The sequence below is a fragment of the Parasteatoda tepidariorum genome, chromosome 2 (assembly GCF_982258835.1).
Source record: "Parasteatoda tepidariorum strain Cologne lab strain chromosome 2, Ptep-v5.0, whole genome shotgun sequence".
Taxonomy (NCBI): domain Eukaryota; kingdom Metazoa; phylum Arthropoda; class Arachnida; order Araneae; family Theridiidae; genus Parasteatoda; species Parasteatoda tepidariorum.
Window position 1 is genome coordinate 81,656,522 of NC_141756.1, and position 22,414 is coordinate 81,678,935.

Sequence of the window (22,414 nt, forward strand, 5' to 3'; positions counted from 1 at the left end):
TTATGTATTTAGTATTTTTTTGAAGTTATTCCTTTCGGAAGTATAAGTAACTAATACATATTCAAATATACGAGTTTTACATTAAATGAGAACTTTTGTTCTAACTTAAAGTAGAGTTTTCTTAAAAGAAATATTTAATTTTAATAAAAACAACATTGAGTACAGTCTTCAACAACAAGAGTGCAAAATATATATTAAACGAACTTAACTTTTGTGTTCTGGTTTTTCTTCAAACCAAAATATCGAATTTACTTGCAAAAATAATTTCCCACTTCGCTTTACTTTAATTACTTCCAAACAGTACTTTTCTCTTCTGATAAAAAAAAAGTTCAGTTCAAAAGAAAATGTTCTGATTTTATGATCAGAACTTCTTTCTCTAAATATCCTGACTTTTCAAGAAAAGAGAGGACTTAAAGCTTAGCTCACTCAAACTCAAGAGAAAAACTTCCCCAAACTTCGAATTAGAAGTTGTTCTTAGTGCGTACCATAGCTCGCCTTTCCCCTACCCAACTTCCTTTAACACTGTTCTCACAGCCCCTGCTTATTATTACGTTGCCCGTATTTATTTTTCTTTTTTGCGCCCCTTCGCTCTTTCCGGAGCGCCCAACAACTACGTCACTTCGCGCTCTATACGTCAGAGGGCGCGTCTTTTGGCAAATCGATAGTGCCGCAACCCCCTCCGTCGGCCGTGGACCCTCCCAAGGGCGGAGAGCGAGGGGCGCCACTGTTCGCCAGTTGCTGCTCTCTCTCGCGGTGGCGGGCGACCCCGGACTCTCTTGTCCTTTTTGTGGGGCGCACACAATATTCCCCCATACTTTTAATGGGAACTCGTGATGTGGCTACGGACAGTCATGTTTCAGCATTACTCGCTGCTGCACCCCCTTTATGCGATCCCTAAAGATTACCCCTTTGGATTACCATTTGGATTAAATCGGATTACGATTACTTGGCTATAGGGATAAATACTGGATTACTCTCTCATGTGATTGGATATCTTCTACTATTTTTTTGCTTCTTTTTGTGAAATGTGTTGCGCGAAATCTACATAAATTGATTTTTACAGAGAGCTTTTGGAAGTTAAACACACAAAGTTGGATAAAAGTGCATTGTGTGTCAAAGAACTGGTAAAATTAAGTTGAAAGAATAAGTTTGTTCCATTTCTGGAATGTTTGTGAGGGAGGGTATCTGTTGCATTTTCGATTTCTGGATAAGTTGTTTAATGTTTTGGAATCGACACTATGATCGTTAATATCGATGTGATAGAGAGGATTCGAAATGTGGGACGTGCAAAAATGGAGTTTTTTAATGCAGTTTTGAAATGTAAAGAAAGGATGTAGCAGAGTCGGTAGAGATTAGGCTATTTTTATTCTCGTAACTTATAAGTGTGTTTTAAATCTTAAATAGTCTGTTAGATAGAGAAAAAGTAGTTTTCGGATCAAAGAGTATAATATTTTTTTTTATAATTTAAGCTGTTTGTAATATACTTTTTTTAATTTATAATTGTTAAATCTTTAGATTTTTTTATCAGTTAAAAACCAATTATATATTTCTGTTATTTTTTTTCTGTTTTTTATTTTAAGAATTGAAGATATTTAATTTTATTCCGGTGACAAGCCTTGGTTTTTGAATTATTTGTCTTTCATCATGTTAAACAAAATAATTGAAGTAATTTAGTCACATTTAAACATATTAATAGATATTTTAATATGTTATGTCTTTGTAAGAGATCTCAGTGTTACTGTTTACTTTGACTATCTGAGAGTTCTATTCGAGTTTTAAATTTTTAAAGTGATTTTATGAGCAAGGTTGGATTCTGCATTTATTTAAAATACTATGTTGTACCCATATATTGGCATCTACTTTCTCCACTTGCCTATATGGGTATGTTTATTGAACTAGTTGATTCATATAGATGATTTATCTAAGATCAAAGTATTTAGAGTAGATTAGAGATAATAATGAATCTTTCAGAATATCTCCTTTAATTCCTGTATCTAACTTTCTTGTTGTGCTTTAATCTTTGTATTTAAATTCGAAGACACGATGAAGTCTCCATCTGTCTGAGATTTGTATTTAGAAATGATTATCGATGAATCCATTAAGTAGCGATTGTGACGGAAACATCATGGATGTTGTCCGAAACTCCAACAAAGGAGTTGCTTCTGCTGACTATGGCAATCTTTATAATACGAGGGTTGAGCAGGCTGTTGACGCCTTCATGGATCGATTGGGAGGTCGACTGGGTGAGCTTGAAGTCGAACTTAGATATGCTTGGAGAGCAGTGGATCTGCTATCCCAAGAGTACGTCAAAATGTGGGAAAAGTTAGAGAGACTTGAGATCTTATTGTATGAGCAACAGAATGTTATCACGCAGTTGTTGTCTGTCATACGAAGTACAGGTGAAGATCCGGAAGAGTTTCTTAGCTCCAGAGTGGGTTCTGTCATCGGTGACTTATCTTTCAAAGATAGATTGCTGACGAAACATCCAGACATCGATCCTAGTGATCTGTCTGAGAGCGATATTCTCGGAGCATTTGGTTCCCAAGTGGAAGATGTGAGTGAAAGTGAATTAGGTGCATCCCCTTCTAAATGGGATAAAAAATATCGAGGATTTCCTTATTCATCCAAATTTATGGATCCCTCCAGCGCTTCTGAGACTTCAGAATGGGATAGCCAAGGAAGTCCAGGTTTTTTCCATCCGGATTTATTACAAAGGCGGGAAATATTTACCGCTTCCGACTACAAGCGTTATCGAGGTGGCTCACCATGCATCAGTGAAAGAGATATTGAAGAATTGGACCGTCTCTCTGCTAATCTGCACAAAGCATCGACATCAGGGACCACATCCAGTGCAGCAAGGGAAGTATACAGGACTTTAAATAGCATTCGAAACAGCCCTTTGCGTAGCAGAAGAGACATAAGTGTGGAACCAGAAAGTGATTTTGAGTCTGACCCTCTCTCCCAATTTAAATTACCCACTTATGACGAATTTTCCAAAACATTAGATTTTGCAGCGGATGGTAGTTCAAGTATAGACTTAGCAACTAGTTCCGAAAATCTAAGGTATACACCAGAAATTACTATCAGTGCCAAAGGTAGTGAGGACATTAGGGAGTCAATATATGAGTCCACGTCGTCTTGGACTGACGCTAGCAGCGCCAGTCCAAAAAGGAGCTTACCAGTGGTGTATAATACATATTCACAAAGTACGCAATTAGCTCCAGCACCCTCTGAAACAGTTATAGATTCATCTAACTATATGGACGTTAACTATTTAGGTCATACGGTGGAAGAGCGCAAAAAAGGACACGCGTTAACGCCTGTAACTGAAATAAGTCCTGAATATACATCAGACACAGCAGCCAACGGTCAAGAACGAAATTCGGTTACTTTAGGCAAAGAAGACAGTTTTACAGACGTTACAACGTCTCCTTTAAGTCCAATAGATAAACCAAAAACTGTTAAAGCCGAAGTTCATTCCTCCGATAAAGGTAGAAAAAGTGCTAGTCCTTACCTTGATAAAAGTCCGACAACAATGTCTAAGAAATCTCAAAGTGATAACCATTCCTCAAGCAAAGTTAATACTTCCCATAAAGATAAATCTCGAAAAACAAGAGAATTAACGCAAATACCTTATCAACCCTGTCGTTTAAAAAAATCAGACCTTTTGTCTCGAACTGAACCTACTTATCGCAAAGGAAGCAGCAGTACTTTTCCTCCTCCTAAGAACGTCTCACAGAAAAAAGCAAAAAGTTCGTCACCAGCTCCTGGGCGTAGAAAATTACCACAGCCATATATTGATAAATCTGGAAAAATAACTTATGATAAATCTCTTGGAGTAAAGCCAGCTACAGATGAGCACTTGTCGAAAGCGGTAGCTCAAAAAGCTCTTGATAGCCAAAACTTAGCCTCTGAGATGACTCAGCAGTATGATGTTAATCAAAAGAAATTTCAACCACAAAATTTGTCATACCCTGATGAAAACGTCTCTTTTCTGGAAAATAGTAAAATACCTGAACAGTCACCCGAGCAAAATGATTCCTCAAAATCTACAGCAGAGCCACCTCCGGTATATGTTTATGACAAAATACAAAACGAGCCTTTTTATGAAAAAAGTAATGACTCGATGAATGACCAATCTTACCAAGAGCTTCCTACGGCGACAAATGATGAACATTATGCTGGAAATTACTATACTGAACCCACTTATGTGCCTGAAACATATGTGGAATACCAAAAACAAGACTCTTACGTAGAGCAAAATGTAGAAAACAACCAAAGTTGGGTTCAACAAGATCCTGCTTGGAACAATGACATTACGAACACACAATATACTTATGGTAACGATAATGCTTTAAATATACAATCTTCTCAATATAATGAGTATAGTCAAGAAAATCAAAGTGCATATGGGACCAATGAGTATGGTGCTTCGGCAGAAAATTACGGTGATCAACAATACAGTGATAGCCATTACGAACAAGCTTATTACAAGAACGACCAAACTGATAACGTTCCATACCAAAATCCTGAAGCTTATCATGAAGACAATTTGAATTATTATGAAGGAGCAGCTGCAGCAGCCGATGGGAGCTATCCTAATTATTCTGCTCAATCGTCCGATTTTCCTGAGTATCAGGCTGAAAACTATTACGATAGAGAAGTGAATTATCAGGATCAGCCAGATGTTGTTCAGAATCAAAAAATACCTCCGGAGAAGCCTTTACGGGAACATGAAAAAGTAACTAACGTTACTAAAAATGAAAGATTCACTGCGTCACCTCAACATAAAGGGTATTCACCTCAAAAGTCTCGAAACAGCAAGCGTCGTCAAAGACAGTATTCTGACCCCGTGACTTCTTCAGATGTTATTTTAAGTTCAACTCAGGCTGTGTCTTCAGGTCCAATTTCGGCTTCTACGAAACAGTTGTCGAGTTCTGCAACTTCAGTAGCAGAAGATACTTCTGCAGCAACTGGAGGGGGAATATTTAGCGTGCTTTCGAGCAAAGTATCAAAGGGCTATAAAATGATGAGTATGCCTTCTTTAACTAAGAAAGAATCCAAGCCTGCTACTACTTCTACTAATAGTGCTTCTGGCTCTAAAAATGGAAGTATGACTAGTTTATTTAACATAGGTGGCACATTAGATAGTTTTAAAATGGGCTCCAAGTCGAAGTCAAGATCAGATAGCGTCAAAAGTGAAAGCGAGTTATCCGTTTATGAAGTGCCACCGGATGTTGTAAATGTAACGGAGCCTTACAATCCTCAACAACAATCAGCTGAATCGTATCCTACACAAGGCAGTATGGAAGAAGATCGCGATGTCTTTTATGGTGAGGCTGAAACAGCTTATCAAGAAAGCTACGAGCCTAAAGACTACGGTGAAAAGGATTACGAAGTCAATCAAGAGTTTCAAGAAGACACCGATTATCAAGACGAAGAATTCCAAGATACTTCCGAGTATCCCGAAGATTATTACGATGCCGAGGAAAAATTACCACAGCCCGAAGCAGATCTAGCAGTACCTGTTAACGGATCGGAAAGAACTGTTACATTTGCCAGTGAAGCTAGAAAGATTGCTGAGCAAAAAAGAAAGAAGAGCATCGCCCCAGAGGAATTCGCGTCCCTCTTCCAAACTGTCTCCAAGACGAGACATCACTCACAGTCTAAACAACATGCTGCTGAGGATTCAACAGAATCTGGAGTCCTAACAGCAAGCATGTCTAATGAATCAGCCGCGTTTTCTTGCGTCAGTGATAGCAGACAGAGCTCCATAGTGCAATCAGAGTATGGTAGTCTGGGTTCTATGGAGTCCGTTGTGCCTTACCAGGAGCGAGAAGCCGGTGTGAAGCAGGACAGTGCGTCCATTGAGGGTGGACAGGAATCAAGAACATCTGTTGAAGATGGAGTGTCACTTGCCGAAACGGTCGAAGGGTCGGTAGTCAGTGAGACAGCTGGCTCTGATGAGATCGCAGGGGGTGAGGGTGCAGCAAAAAAGGGCAAAAAAGTGCAATTTGAAGAGAGTCGTAGTCCATCTATGGACGAAGATGGAGAAGGCTCTGGGGATAAATCTAAAAAAGCGGTCAAGAGCAAGTGGATGAAGCTAGCGGTTCGTACATTTATTTATTTTTGTTTCTATTTTCCTAAAGTCTTTGTTTTCTCAACTGTATTAAAATTAATTTGTTAATATCATGTTATTAGTTACACTATTTTAATTGTTAGCTGAAAAAAATATGAGTTAGTAGAATATAATTTTAAAAGTTAATGATAAAAACACTAATACCATGATTTTATTTATGATATAGTTTAGGAAAAATCAAAAATTCTAAATGAAATAAACAAGTTCTAACCTGAAATTGTTAACTTAAATGCTCATATTTTATGTTTCCAAAAGGGTTTGTCTGTTTATTTAGCAGATAATGATAAAGTAATATGTTATAATGAGTTTTTAATATTTTAAGTTCTCAAATGGTGGGAACAATAGCTATAGCAGCTTCAAATTTGAATTCTATTGATATTTATGTCATAGGCACTAAATATTCACGACTTATGTATTATAATTATATATTTAAATTTAATTAAGCCTTTTTTAATTAAATTTAAGAAAGCTAAATTAACTTAATCCATAAATTTATGAGATTAAATAATTTGTAATATCTAATATTACAAGCGTAAGAATGGCATTTTGTTTCAGAAATATTTCATTAAATATGTTAAAGTGCTTTAAAATACTTGAGAATGGATAAATAGTTTTAAATTCCTTACTTTAATCTTTTTTAACACAGTTTTGTCAAATACAAGAATCTAAACATTAAACTGTTTTTGCTAAAAATCTTTTACACAGTAAGCTATATCTTATTGCTGTCATCTGCTAGGGATCTTATAAAAGAAAATAAATATCTACTAGGAAGTTAAAATGTCTCTTTTAAAATATTTTAAGACTATAAATAAAATTTTTTTAATAAAGATAATATCAAGAAAATTAATCCAATTTAATAATTTCACCTTTACTATTTTTTTAAAAAAAATTAAAACGTTGTAAAATTTGAATATCATAAAATTTTATACTTTCAAAATAAATAAATTAATAAAACATTATAATATATGCATGTTTTTTGTGGATGCTGTTCTTCTAATTTAATATTTAACTTTTTCCAAGTAAAATAAAAATTATGTCCATTTTTTTCTGAAATTAAAATGTTTCCATCATTCTTTTATTATCTTACATTTAGCTGAATATTTTCACTCTTAAATTTCATCAAATGTGTCTAAAACTAATTATTCTCAGACTTTTATTCTATATTTTTATAGTTGAGAAAACTAAAGACTTTTTTCTAAGTAATATTTAATCTGATCAGATTTTTTGCATGTTTGTATCACGTTGATTAATTATCCTATATCTTTATATATCACTGTAAATAATTAATTATTTATTTTAAATTCATATAAATAGCTTTTAAATGCATTTCGTTGCATCCTCGTAAAATCATTTTAAAAATAACTGAAAAATTATATTTTCATGGATATTATCAAAAATTTACTTTTTTTAATCTAAATCATACATTTTTAAATACCTTCCATTATATTTTTAACTATAATTTTATGTACATGTTACTGCTGCGTCAATTCTGGTTAGTATGTATACAAACTTATTATTATTTATAGCCAAAACAACTGATTAATATGATAAAATGTTATTCATAATGTCCAACGTTGTGAATTTATATATCTTTCGTAAAAAATAATCATTCTGAAGCTGATTATTATGAGCAACAACCATTTGGTTGCATTGAATGTTAATTAGCTGAAATAAATAGAATAAATTAAATTACATTGCTCGGAATAAGCAAAATAACTTGCATAACAAGTAGAAATACGACTGCATAATATTCAACTTATTACAGATTTTGCTATTATGCATCATAAAAATTTCTTGTTCACACTTACCATTTTATCACATTGACAGTAACATTAACATTAAGTGAATTTTAGCATTGAGTTGTGCAACGATTATAAAATAACTTTAATTGATTTAAATATTTAACAGTATTAAAATATAGATTAAATGTTCATATTATTTATTTTATTTATAAAGTTTTTTTTAATCAAAATACTTTTAATATAGTTTCAAAAAATAGGAAAAGAAAATATAAAAAAAGGATTCCTTTCTATCTGAATAAATAAATAATTAATAACAGTCATAGCTTGTTAATTTTTAAATCATAGTTTAATAATTATATAGTCTGTAATAGTTTAATAATTAGTTTCACTTACAATGAAGTTTGATTAACTGGTTGTTAAACAACATTACTTAAAATTTTAAAAAAAAATTTCTTCAATTGATTTATTCTATATTGTTATCTTGTTTTTTTTGTGATTTTTTTAATCACCTATGAATAAAAAAAGGACATTTTTTTATTAGTTTTTAAGTATTCAACACAGCTTTTTCTCATATATACAAATGCTTTTTAAATCAAATAATGTCCATAATCTAATAAATACATATCCTGAAAATAAAATAACATCAGTTGTCCAATTGAAGTAACAAATTATACTCCAATAAAATATCTTGGAAAGGACAAACATAGTGAGAGGTTAAAAAATTTAAAACTGTATTAGCTTAAAGATGAACCTTATATGCATAGTGCACCAAAAAAAGGGGAAAGGAAATTATTAGAAACATCACAAATAATTTTAATGTAAAACATGCTTATAAAGCTATAATTTTTTTTTACAGGAAATTAGCTCCAGTTCACTGGCGGTAGTTTTTTTTTAAAAAAAAACTACACTAATAAACTTAAACACTAGAGCATCATTAAGTAATTCAACTCTTAAGAAACCTGGACTAAAAAAAATATGTTCCAATGCAATACACTATATTTTACTTTCAGATAGATTATTTACTAGAAATATTAAAGTTTTAATAAAAATCTCAATATTTTCTTAAACTTGGGAAATATGACAATCATAAAAGGTTAATTGTAATAAAAAAATTGAAATTGAAGAAATAAAACTTCGTATATTTTGTTTCATAATAATAAAATGTGATTATTTTAACATATTTACTAAGAATTATGAAATTATTACTTTCTATTTTAAATTTGATTTGCACGCAATAACACGCAATAAAACCAAACTGCAGTTAAAATTGCAAAAATTTCGTGTCGTTTGTGTCAGTAATCTTTTAAACTGATCGTTAAGTTTGGACTAATAAATCTTAGAGTTTAGAAATACCCATATTGTCAACTACTTATTGAAAAATAATGGTTTTTACACCATATTTAAGGTGTTACTCTGCGGGTTTTGGGTGGCTCTTTTGCTTTAGAATTTTTGAATGAATAATTCATTCTCCGTTCCTTGACTTAATGGTAGTATTGTCGCCAATGCTATTTACAGGAGTTGTAAATCTATCGGTTGCGTTAGTTGATGTATGCATGGTGAATAGTAATTACACATTTTCTTATTTTAGCTTAGAAATACAATTATTAAAACTTTGTTTTATTTAATTTTAGTGTGCAACAATAAATTAAAGATCCTTATATAAAACTTTCAAACGTAAGATGTAATTTGTAATTTATATTATCACTTGTATTCGAAAAAATTTTAAGCATATCTAATTTAGAATAATAGTTTTCAAGTACAATTATGATAACATTTATAGAATTTTAAAGTTGTGTTGGTTTAATTTTTTCTTTTGGATAAGAAAAAAATCTTTGCTTTTTCTTTTATTTAAATTGGAAAACAATTTTTTTCAAAATTGATAACTTGTTCCCAAACCTTGAGTTTTATAGTTTAAAATAAACATGTGTTACATTTCTTTATTGTCTTCAATAGTTTTCTTAAAATGATGCTCCAAACAAAAAAAAGACAAAATTAACATCCGATTAACATCCCAAAGCACTAAAATATCTCTGGCTGTATTTAGCCTAGCCATTACCATTTTATTTATTCGAACATTGAAACTGAAGTTGTAATTTCCTGAACTTTAAATGAGTTGATATGCTTCACAACCTGATGTCGATTATGTTACATTTCGAAAACAGACATTCTGTTATGACTATTGTTATGACTGTCTGGAAAAGACTGTTTAAATACATCGTTTTAGTCTAAAATACATTAATCGTTACATTTTAAAATATATGAGTATTGCGATTTGCGATTCATTTGCATTTTTAAATTTTGGTGATATGCGATTAAATAGAATTTTAAATCAGAAATCTAAATTCTAATAAAGGTAATGGCATTCTAGAATTCTCTTATGTAAATTGAAAGTTTTACTGTGCATATTTGAAAACTTTCAACTATAGAATAATTTAGTGTGCTTCGAGTTTAATTTCTATAAAAAAATTTAATTCAATTGTGCTAAATATCATTATTATTTACTTAAAAGTAAGAGATGCCAGATTTTAATATACGTTTATCTTTAAAGCGTTTGATGAAAAAAAAATTCTTTTGTTTAAAAAACAGTAAGAAAATTTTTATTTATTTGTTGGAAATTATTTACTCAATTTTAAACTTTAGTATAGCTACGCTATGAATTCGTATGTATTTCAATTTGCTTCCAAAATTTGTTCAACAAACAGTATAAATATTAGAGAAGTAAATAAATACATGTTTGTAATAAATTAATTACATTTTGTAACAATTTAAAAACTAAAAGTATCTTATTTCCTAGTTTCGTTTAAAGATAATAATAAAAAGGAACACAAGTTGAATGCTGTGATTTTTTTTTAAAAAAATACTTTAGTTAAGTATTGTATTAAGAAAGTTAATTTAAAAATTTTTATGCTATAATTTTTTAAAAAATAGTTTTTTTTTATTTTTTAACATTTTGTAGTAATCAATAAAATTTAATGAGCAATAAATTATTCGTATTTTCAGTAAATTTATAAACGCTGTTTTAACAAAGAAATGAACCTATAGTATATTTAAGAAAAAAGATTTTTAAAGAGAAGATTTTATGTGCGTTTTTAAATTTTTTCATAAACTATGACCAATTTGGGTTATATTTTATACAATAATTGCGAGTTAGAGAGCATTAAATTTATTTCTTAACGTTAATTATTTCTTATTTTATAGCGTTATTAACGTTAATTATTTCTAATTTTTTTCTTAATGTAATTCAATGTTCGAAATTAGAATTAAATTTTCGTTTTGTAGCTTAGTTTCTTGAAAAAACCTTAAAGCAAATTAAATACGAAAAATAATGTCATTTGTCTACATCAAACATAATTTTTCATTGAAATTGATACACAACTTGAGCATATTTATTTATCCACATTTCGTATGATATAAATTAAAACGAGCATTAACATTTTTTACAATTTGCGAAATATTTCTATAAAATAATTCATTATTTAGCAAGTGCTTCTTTATATTATGTTTTTCTAAAAAACATTCTTTAAAAAAAACAGTTTTATTAAAAGTATAGCTTTTAAGTTGCTTTAAAAACAAGCTGTATTAAAAAAACGTAAAAACGTGTTTTATTTTTTTAAACTTTAAACTGTAGTTCTTTGAGAAAACGATTATTTCACTTAAACACTTAAAAGGATATAAATTGTTGTGAATCAATATATTATAGAAAATGTTCATATAAAGCATATAATGAATTCTTAAAAAAATTATAACAAGCTTTATAATGGTGCTTACAATTATCAATTATTATAACACTATTTAAATAGAACACAATTTATTATTATTCAAAATTTTAATATTTCTTTTACTTTATTTCTCTAGTCAATTTCTTTTTCCATAAAATTAATTCACAATTTAACTTGTCTTATTATAACAAACTAAAAACCAAAATTTTAATATTTACATCATTTTGGTTCTAATAACTCAGAAATGCATTAAACAATTTTATACTAATCCAGTACAAATAGTCGATGCCAAAATATGCTTGTCAAACTTTATTATCGAAGACAAAAATCGTCTGCACGTTTGTCATATTAAATAATGAAAATGAACAAAAAAATCATCTTTCTTCCTATGATAAATCATTATCTTATGAATATGTAATCGTTTTCCTAATACGATTACCGCTGCTTTTGCAACATTACGAACGTGAGGTAATGATTATCACACTGATTATTTGGATTCTTTTACACTAATCATCACTCCATCTTTGATTATGGGAAAGTTTAAAAGCTGGATTGTCAGTTTTTTCTTTTCTACAAAAACATCACATGAGATATAATACGTGTTTTAAATTAAGTTATCGTTTAAAATTATGTAGTTGACTTTTTCTCATTTTGTTTGAAGAAAACTTACTGATTAATTCTAGATTAACTAAAGATTGTTTACTTTTTAGAAACGTCTTCGAGGATTTTATTTAAGAATTGTTAGTTGTCATTTCTATTAATGTAGTGTGTATAATATAGTAAACGTAATTGTACCTTAACTCTCATTATTTATTAGATCTTTATTAAATCTAATGTATAGTAAAAAATTGATTATTAAATATTCTTTTAAATGAAATTAACTCCATTGTGTGCAAAAGACACTAGATTTCGTTTGATATTTTAACTTAATTGCATGTAGTAGGATTGTGTTGTGATCTTTAGAGCGACCTGTATTCTTTTTTTTTACTAAAAGTTAAACAGCTATTCATTTCCGAGTTAATTATCAGATGTTATTTTTCTTTATCCCGTTGTACTTCCTGCGAATTTTCTACACTTCGTAGTTTCAGATTTTTAAGCCCTATAGCGCCCCGCAGTGCAATGATCGTAAAGAGAAGGTTCCCAGTAAAACACCGAATTTAAGCATCACTGGCTGCGGTCATTAAGCGAGTGGGTGACCACTTTGATCAGCCTAGCCTGCGTAGGGACCGAGGGTGTGTGGTATCGGTCCTCGTTAACGTATTCTACCGTAAAGTGCTCGACTTCGCTCGCAGGTCGTAAGGCTACCAAAGCATCTGCAGAGGATCAAAATTGCATGCCTTCCGATCCTCCTTAGGGATATTTCCCAGACCGTCACCAATAGCCCATTGTGCAGCTCCAGTGTGACGTAAATAAAGTACATACTTACAGTTAGTTTGTCTAGGTAAGAACTCCCCCAGCCTCAAAGTCTGGCCCGGCTGCTGCTATGGAAGCAATAATAGCTCATTTCAGGGAGGGTAGATTCTCTTTTCTCTAGAGCTAACACAGTAGGCCGAAGAAAAAGATTCCCTTTCTCACGCCGACCCCACCCAAAACCTCTCCTAAGCAACGACCCCACACCCCTACTTGAAATAGTTTCACCTCGATACCTCCACAGGTCCAGACGAATGGCTAGGGGAGTTCTTACTTAAGACAAACTGTGCTGTAGACGTTACTAAAGACGTAAAATAAATAAATAAATGAAACTTAATCAATTTCTAATTACCCATCATCTACGCTTTCCTCCAAAATTCATTACTGTAAATCACACAGTAGTTAAATATATATATATTTTTTCAAAATTAAATCTCTCAAAACATAACAAAAGTTTTAACGCAATCTATGCATTTTTAATGTTCCCTACTTAAACAAGTACGTTGCCGCAAGGCTGGATGCAATAAAAGATAGCTTTCTTCTCATCCTTTTATTCTTTTTTGATGACTTTAAACATTTTCTTCAAAGCAAGATTAATGATTCACCTCTCGAAAAATAGTTTTCTGGAAACGAGTTGAAACAATGTTTTTTTTTTCTCCCTTTCCTCTGTCCGTTAAAGATCACGGTTTAGAGCGGACCAGACATTGTTTCAAAGACATGAAAATCAAATGGAAGGGTGACGTTTTTGTAGCATTTGTTTTCATTTCAAATGACGCATTCCCCATAAATTATTTTCAAAAAAACTGTTTTAGAAACGTGATTTATTTTTGATCTAGGAAGAAAATATTTTGGAAGGAAATTTCTTGGGACGTTAAATTTGCCGGAAATTTTTCGGTTTCTTACCCAGACATTTTCTAAACTCTTCTCAATTTTTATCATGAGTTTATCCTAATTGCAGATAATTCAATTCTTAAATGTAAAATTTTATGTGATTATCATATTTTCCAGTTATGAACTAGTTTCTATTTACATTAAAAAATTTATTTTATAATTTTGAACATTTGCAAGTTTAAATAAATAACAAAAATTTGATTTAAGTCTCCCTATAGATATACTAGTCGCCCTATAGATCAGTCATATTAAATAACACTGCAATGTGTAATTCAATCAAACGGCAACAAAATGTCTGCTAATCAGCATATTGCTATTTTTAACTTTATTGCAGAATCTAAATCTCTGCAGTTATGTAAACCTGCAAAGCGTTGAAAATCCTAAAAGCAATTTTGTATTGTAAGGAATTTGATGTAAAATTTGTTGGTTTAAATAAATAACAAAATTTGATTTAAGTCGCCCTACAGATATATAGTCGCCCTATAGATCAGTCATATTAAATAACACTGCAATGTGTAATTCAATCAAACGGCAACAAAATGTCTGCTAATCAGCATATTGCTATTGTAACTTTATTGCAGAATCTAAATCTCTGCAGTTATGTAAACCTGCAGCACGTTGGAAATCCTAAAAGCAATTTTGCAGTGTAAGGAATTTAGTGCAACATTTGTAGGTTTAAATAAATAACAAAAATTTGATTTAAGTCGCCCTGTAGATACATAGTCGCCCTATAGATCAGTCATATTAAATAACACTGCAATGTGTAATTCAATGAAACGGCAACAAAGTGTCTGATAATCACTTGTTGTAACTTTTTTGCAGAATCTAAATCTCTGCAGTTATGTAAACATGCAAAGCGTTGAAAATCCTAAAAGCAATTTTTTAATGTTAAAAAAACTAGTTTTGAACCGGAAAATATCATAATACATAACTTTAAATTCAAGAATTGCATAATCTGCAATAGGATAAACTCATCATAAAAGTTTTGAATAGTTTAGAAAATGTTTGGGTAAGAAATCGGAAAATTTTCTGTAATTTTACGGCACGGGAAATTTCTGGTTATAAACTAGTTTAGATTTGTATCACAAAATTGCTTTCATGTTTTTCAACGTGTTGTATAGTTAAACAACTGTAGAAATTAAAATTCTGCAATAAAGTAATAATAGCAGTATGCTTTTGCAGACATTTTTTACCATTTGAGTGAGTTACATATTGCAGTGCAACATCAATATGATTGATTAAAATAATATTGGTCTGTTACTGAATCTCTATAAAGTGATTTAGTTAAATCTGGTTCAAGTAATTTGTATTTGTAACATTTCATTTGACAATTCTTAACATCAATTGTTAATTTCCGCTTATTTAATGAAGCTTATCTGTGTTTTATATTCAAGTTATATAGTACCTATTGAGATAATTCAATGCTTCATTTCTTTTATTTTCTTCTACTTTTTATTTTTTGCTACGCTAAAAAAAAAATTTTTCTTTAAAATTTATTTCACAATTCGTCAAATTTATGTATATTTTACTTTAATAATCGCTCGAAAAGTTTCTGAGTTATCAAATTTCGAAAGTCGTACATTTAAAAATTTGATTTTTGAGGAACTATTCATTCGATTTCATTCAAATTTTAAATTTTGTTATTTAAAATTACACACGTTGAACTTATGTAAAATTTGTATGCCTTATAGTTTAAAGTTCCTAAGACAATTTAAATTAAAAAAAATTAGGAAAAAATAATAAATAATCATTCAAAATTATTTTTTACATGAAGTTATCTTTGGATAAACAATTCACTTAAAAGGTTCTCAACGCATAGTAGATACACAAAAAATGAAATTAACATTAAAGGGGTCAAAATTTTGACTGCTCCTGACGAACATATAGGAAAGATATCTTCAAGATTCCGACTACCTAAATATTTTGAGAAGATTTGCATTCTACTCTGCGAAATAGTCCGGATCAAATTGGAATGTAAAGTACCAGTAGTTTGGATACACCATCTTTTTCAGATCAACTACATTGTGTTTGATGTTGTAACTTAAAATATCATCTGCACTAACTATCATATTTAAGATGAGGAACACGAGTCATTAAGATTGAGTTTTTATAATTAAGAATCAGATTATTAGATCAAAAGCTGTCCAGGTTATTAGCTTTTTTTTATACATTGTACATAACAAATTATCACCGAGCATTAGAGTGCCCACTTTCCGTGTCTTTCCTCTAATTTAATCATGCCATAGTTCAGCATATTTCATCTGCATGTTATAAAATGTAAAGATAGGATAGGCAAAACTTACGAAACTTTAATCATTTTTGACAAAGCCGTTTCCTGAGGAATGTTCCGATCGAAAATTCTGTAAAAGTGACGAAATAACTATAGTCACTTCTTCAAGGTACTGAATTTTAATAAAATTAAAGAGATATTTCGTCATTCTATTCCTCCTCTTAAAAATCTCCTATGTACCTAATATATCTAATAATATATGTACCTAATATATCTATATCTATGTACCTAATATATATAATAACCTTTTTCAATAATCACTTTATTGTGGCCACTACATAGTGTATCACAAGGACAGATAGAAGAGAGATATAAATTACACCCATGCCAGAAGCGGGATTCGAACCCCGGCTCTTCCCGGTACTCCTTGGATAACTCCTTGACCACAATACAGCCAGGTCGCCTTATTTTGTCACTTTACTTTCTGTTGTACCTGCTGTCAATTCACTACGATGAGGTTTTGAGTTGACGAAACATTTTCGTATACATTTTTGAGAATTCAAGTTTCATCACAAATCGCGACGAAGTGATTTTCAAAATTAACGAAATGTTCAAGGATTGCTGAATCGTCAAAAATGAGAGTTTTATTTCTAATAGTGGAGTAGTTTTCTAAAGATCAGCAAAAAATGTTTATGTATAAAAAAGTATACTAGTTTCGAAATGCATTTGTACAGAGAGGAAAATCCATACAAACCAAATATAATTTAGGGCAAAGTTAAGAATACGCTATTTTTGAAAGATCAAAAATCCGTTGAAGTAGTCTTACCAACTCACTATTTGAAAGACCTTAAATATTTATGGTCCAGAGGGGATTTGCAGATATTCCTCTCGTTTTTTATATATAAAAAAATATTAGGCTTGGGGCAAAAGGTAGATTTAGAATACCGAATATTTAAAAAACATAAATATTCTGAAGTGATAGAAAATATGCCTCACGCTCTGTTATAAGAAAATCCGTCTACCTAAGAAGTCTAGCGTGGTTTCGTGTTGCTAGAAGGTATTTTTATCATCAGATATGGAGAATAACTCCAGCTTTTTTATTCGAAAATTCGATGCCCGGATGAGGAAAGAATTTATATTTCCCTCTACTTTGTCAGTAGTACTGGAGCTCTCCAGTTTTTTTTCCCCTGTCTTTAGAGAATTTCGGGGTGCATGCCGATATTTTAATATTTGGAATATATTTTTGTTTTGTTTGAAGGAAAATATATCTAATAAAACGTTCGCTAAAGTATTAAATTATGTTTGATATAAAGAGGAAATTTCGCAAAACAGACGTTGAAAAATTTTGTACTTATATAAAAATTTTGTATTTATGTATAAAAATTTCGTATAAGAGAGAGTTAAAGAATTTTATACAATCGAATAAAGTTGGACATTTATTTTTATTTAAATTATAAATAAATTCCAAATAAATGTTCACCCTTTAAACAAAATCTTAAAACCTTATTTTTATACTTCTGAATAGTTTAATCTATACAGGCTATATACTAAATAACATTATATATTAATAATATATAAGAGTGGTCTCCAACCCTATCTCCGTGGACCAGTACCAGTACTGGGATCAAATGGTTCCTGGCCACCCTAGGAACAGTAAATTATTTCCTTTTTATTTACTGTGGTGTATTTCTGTTGTGTTTGTACGACCTTTTCATGGACAACAGGTAAACCAGGATCTGAGAGATGTTTCCTACACGCGCATAAATATTCCACATGGGATTGTATTTTGTTTTGAAGGCATGTTTTAAGCATGTTTAGACAAATACAATTATTAAAATTATTAAATTAAATCACCCTCAGTTATAAATAACCAATTCCCCCCCCCTCAGCGAGTTGCGTTAAAATTATCGAACGTTGACCGACCGGTTCACGACGATAAAAAGGTATATATATATATATATATATATATATATATATATATATATATATATATATATATATATATATATATATATATATATATATATATATATATATATATATATATATATATATATATATATATATATATATATATATATATATATATATATATATATATATATATATATATATATATATATATATATATATATATATATATATATATATATATATATATATATATATATATATATATATATAAACTACTCGCTTTAATAACTAATTAAATTGTAATATTAAATATCACATTTATTGAGTTAACTATATCATTTACTATGTTAATAATATCCTTACACTATATTAAAACTCTCAGTCGCAAGCGACTGTTTTATAAATTCAACAGCCGCTGTATTATTTTAGCAGAATATCACTTTTGCAAAATTTAATTATGAAACTGAGTACACCAATAATTTTAGCCCACTTTGAATAATGAAGGAAAACATTTTATAAATTGTGTTAGTTATCTGTATATTGTAAGTTTATTAAAACTGTTTCGGGGCTAAAGAAGGGAATCTGCATTAAAGTCGGAGCGAATGTTATTCTCATTATTCTAGTTAACTGGTGCATAATACTGCTTAGAAGAATAATATAGCGTTAATATGAATACGATATCTCGAGTATGGGAACCACTTCACAAGAACAATTCCATAAATGAAAATATATTTCTCAAATAAAAGAACACTGCTTAGAAGAACAATGTAATTAATGAGAATATGTTTCTCAGGTGCGGAACGCAGCTCAAAGGAATGATTTAGTTAATGATAATTTGTTTCTTTGCTGCAGACTGTAGATTAGAAGAACAAAGAAGTAAACGAAAATAAGGTCCGTGCATACAAAAATACAGCTTAGAAGAACAATTTAGTTAACGCAGATCTATTTCTTAGGTGCAGAACGTAACTCAGAAGAGCAATTTTGTAAGCAGGAATAAATTTCTTTGGTACATAACACAGACTTGCAAAACATTTTCGTTTATGAGAATCTATTTTTAGGAGCAGAACACAGCTCAGAAGAATAATTTAGCGAACAAGAATATTTTTTTCAGGTACAAAACGAAGATTTACAGAACAATTTAGTTAACGAGACTAAACTTAACTAACTCTATCTGTAACTTAAGTACATTACGCAGCTCAAAAGAACAATTTATTGAGCAATAATAAATTTCTTCTTACGGCAATCTATTTCTGAGAAGCAGAACGCAGCTCAGAAGAAAAATTTTGTGAACAAGATTTTTTTTTTCAGGTACAAAACAAAGATTTACAGAACAATTTAGTTAACTAGAATCTGTATCTTAAGTACATTACGCAGCTCAAAAGAACAATTTATTAAACAAAAATAAATTTCTTAGGTACAGAACAATTTACCTAACGACAATCTATTTCTTAGATGCAGAACGCAGCTCAGAAGAACAATTTTGTGAACAAAAATATTTTTTTTACTTACAAAACAGAGATTTACAGAACATTTTAGTTAACGAGAATCTGTATCTTAAGTTCAGGACTCAGCTTAGTAGAACAAGTTTGTAAACAAGAAAAAATGTTTTAAAAAAGCAACTTCTAAACGGAACAATGCAGTAAACAAATTTTAATTGACTAAAAGAACAACGCTGCAAATATAACTACAATTAGCTTTATCCTGGTTCTCAGCACCCAAAGCAAGCTTTTGAGAACAAGTAGCATAAATATAAACAATACCCAGTCTACATCAGTTCGCTTGCATTGAGTTATTATTCATTACATGAGCAATCAACAAAGTGATTAATTAAAATGATTATATCTAGAATTTTCAAACAACGCATGCATCCACTATGATTAACCAATATGAATTTCTCGAATAATTACGAAACTGATTGCCCTAAATCCTAAATTTAAGGGCGCCTCTCATCAATGCCACTCAATCACAACCAAATCCAACCAATCTAACTCCCACACGCTTTCAGATAACTCTTCCTTTTAAAAATTAAATCCTCTTCCGTCGTTAGGATTTTCATTATGCTCGAGGCACTTTAGCCTTAATCTTCTCAATTTCCAACGCCCATTCTTATCTCGGGGAGGGTGGCATTACTAACGCCTCTTTGAATTTCCATTGCGTATATATGTGGCCCCGATCTTCCTGGACACACATTGGGACAGTATGCTGAGCATTTAATTAACAGATACTCTGAAAGCGCCACCTGGTAGATAAATGCTTCGGAGTTACCTTAGAAAAAGGTAATTTGGAAAGTGAGAAGAATATGTTGGGGAAAAAAAAATTTGGATTAAAAAAAATTATACAATGTTAGCTATTTTGGTTACTTTATTGTTCATAAACGCTATCAATCTCTGTAGAGACTTTTAGTTTTATAATTTGTTTTTGGGAAGGATAGTTTTATTTGGCTTGATTTTTACGGCTGTTGGGCTTTGTGTAACCAGTGTTTAAAGCTCTCAGGTGCATTTAATTTATGGGTTGTTTTTCAATTTATGAGGTGCTTTTATCTTTTAAAAAGCATTTCCTTATCTAATAGCCATAGAAAAACTGGTTTGATAAGTGGAAAAAAATGCAAATCAAAATGGGATATGTACGCGCATGACCGTTGGATATTTTCTGTTATTTTAAAATTACTTAGTCAGAAATATTTTTTTACTTGTTGATGGATAATTTATTGTTAATATTTTAGGTTTGTTTATTGTTTACATATGATTATTCTGTTATTCAATGTATCACTATATTTAAAGAAAAAAATATTTTTTTCAAGATAAAGTAATATTTTTTAAGCGCATATAAGGTAGAGAAATATTTTTAAACACTTTAATTATATTTTGTTTAAAAGTTTTGCTTTTTAATAAAAATTAGAATGAATCGAATATAAAATTTCCAAATATTTTATATAACAGTTATAAAAATGTTTCTGAAAGTACTCTAAATATAATGCCAAATCAGTAAAGCTGTTCACTGAGAGTATGGTCAAAACTTCCAGAATTTGGTAAAATTAACAGTGTTTCTGACTCTATGGGAACACCAAATAGCTCTCGGTAATTTTTACCTAAGTGTTCTGGTAATGAATTCTGTAAAGTTAACAATAAAATATATAGTTTCATAATATGGGATAAAATTTAGTAAATGTGAGAAAAATTGCTAATTTTATCATAATGCCTTAGAGTAGTGTTTCCCAAAGTGTGGAACGCGTACCCCCAGGGGTAAGAGAGCAGTTTAGCGGGGGTACGCGCTCTTATGCGAAATATCTTGCAACTAACGAAATTTCAAGAAATTTTATTTAAGAACAGAGCTAGCCATGAAAGTTTACGATTACGTATTTTTCTATTGGCTATGTTTTGCAGAGTTACCAGTTAATAATTATTGGTGTCAACAGCCAGTTGTGATTTTTAACTCTAGTGTATTTTTTTTTACAGTAAAAAATACATTAATTATTTTATTAGTGGTACACAGCATTACGAAAAATTTAGAAAGGGTACACAAAACTCATAAGTTTGGGAAGCACTGCCTTAGAGCATAGCATGCAAACCATTTATTCGGACAAAATTCATTTTTAGCTTTGTATTTTTTATTAAATTTGGGGTATTAAAAACCATAATTTTGAAAATCAAAATTTACAGTAAACCATTAAGATATATGAACGGAAAAATTACAAGATGAATGGTTTAAATACCGTCCAGTTTGGTTTTATCTAGCAAAATTATGGATTATTTTTACCCGAAATATTATTACAATGCGGTATAGTAATTTTACCAGCATGTTTTTCTCTTTATTATTGAAAATGGCAAATGTATTATTATTCAGCTATTTTAATTTTGCTTATAACTGTTCAAAAAAGACAAAACTATTAAATACTCTGATTATTTGTACAAAATCCATGGAAACAAACTTTAACAAATATCATAGTGTAAAAGTGCAAGCTACGGGATATTTATACATTTAAAATATCCGAACTCTGAATGCGCAGGAACATCAGACACGCGTTTAAAAAAAAAAATTTTTTTTTTTACTTTACAACTAGTTGAGATAAAATACTTTTCTGAATTAAAAATCATAATGAATTATTATTACTATAAATATTTATAATAATCATTAATAATTATAATTATTTATAATAATATGATATTATAATTAATGTTTTAAATTAAAACAGGGAATTTCTAAAATAAAAGTGTGGAAGCATTTTATCTATGCATTTTTTTTTCTACTAAATAAAAAAAAAGTTTTATAATAAAATTTTTATACCCAGAGAAAAATTACAAAGTTTTCGTTTTGCAGCAACTCAAAAATATATTCGGTTACACATATTGGAAACTGGTAGAACATCATA

At 30.2% G+C, this 22,414-nt stretch overlaps 1 protein-coding gene across 2 annotated transcripts in view; it reads left to right on the top strand.

Annotated features, from left to right (window-relative positions):
• Positions 1–700: 700 nt before the first annotated feature.
• LOC107444247 (uncharacterized) overlaps positions 701–22,414 on the top strand; it is a 175,039-nt gene continuing 153,325 nt past the window's right edge. For both annotated transcript variants that reach the window (XM_071177753.2, XM_087157611.1), the window contains exon 1: positions 701–6,109. In XM_071177753.2, coding sequence (XP_071033854.1) covers positions 2,090–6,109 — 4,020 coding nt within the window. In that variant the 5' untranslated portion in view covers positions 701–2,089. The remainder of the gene's footprint in view (positions 6,110–22,414) is intronic.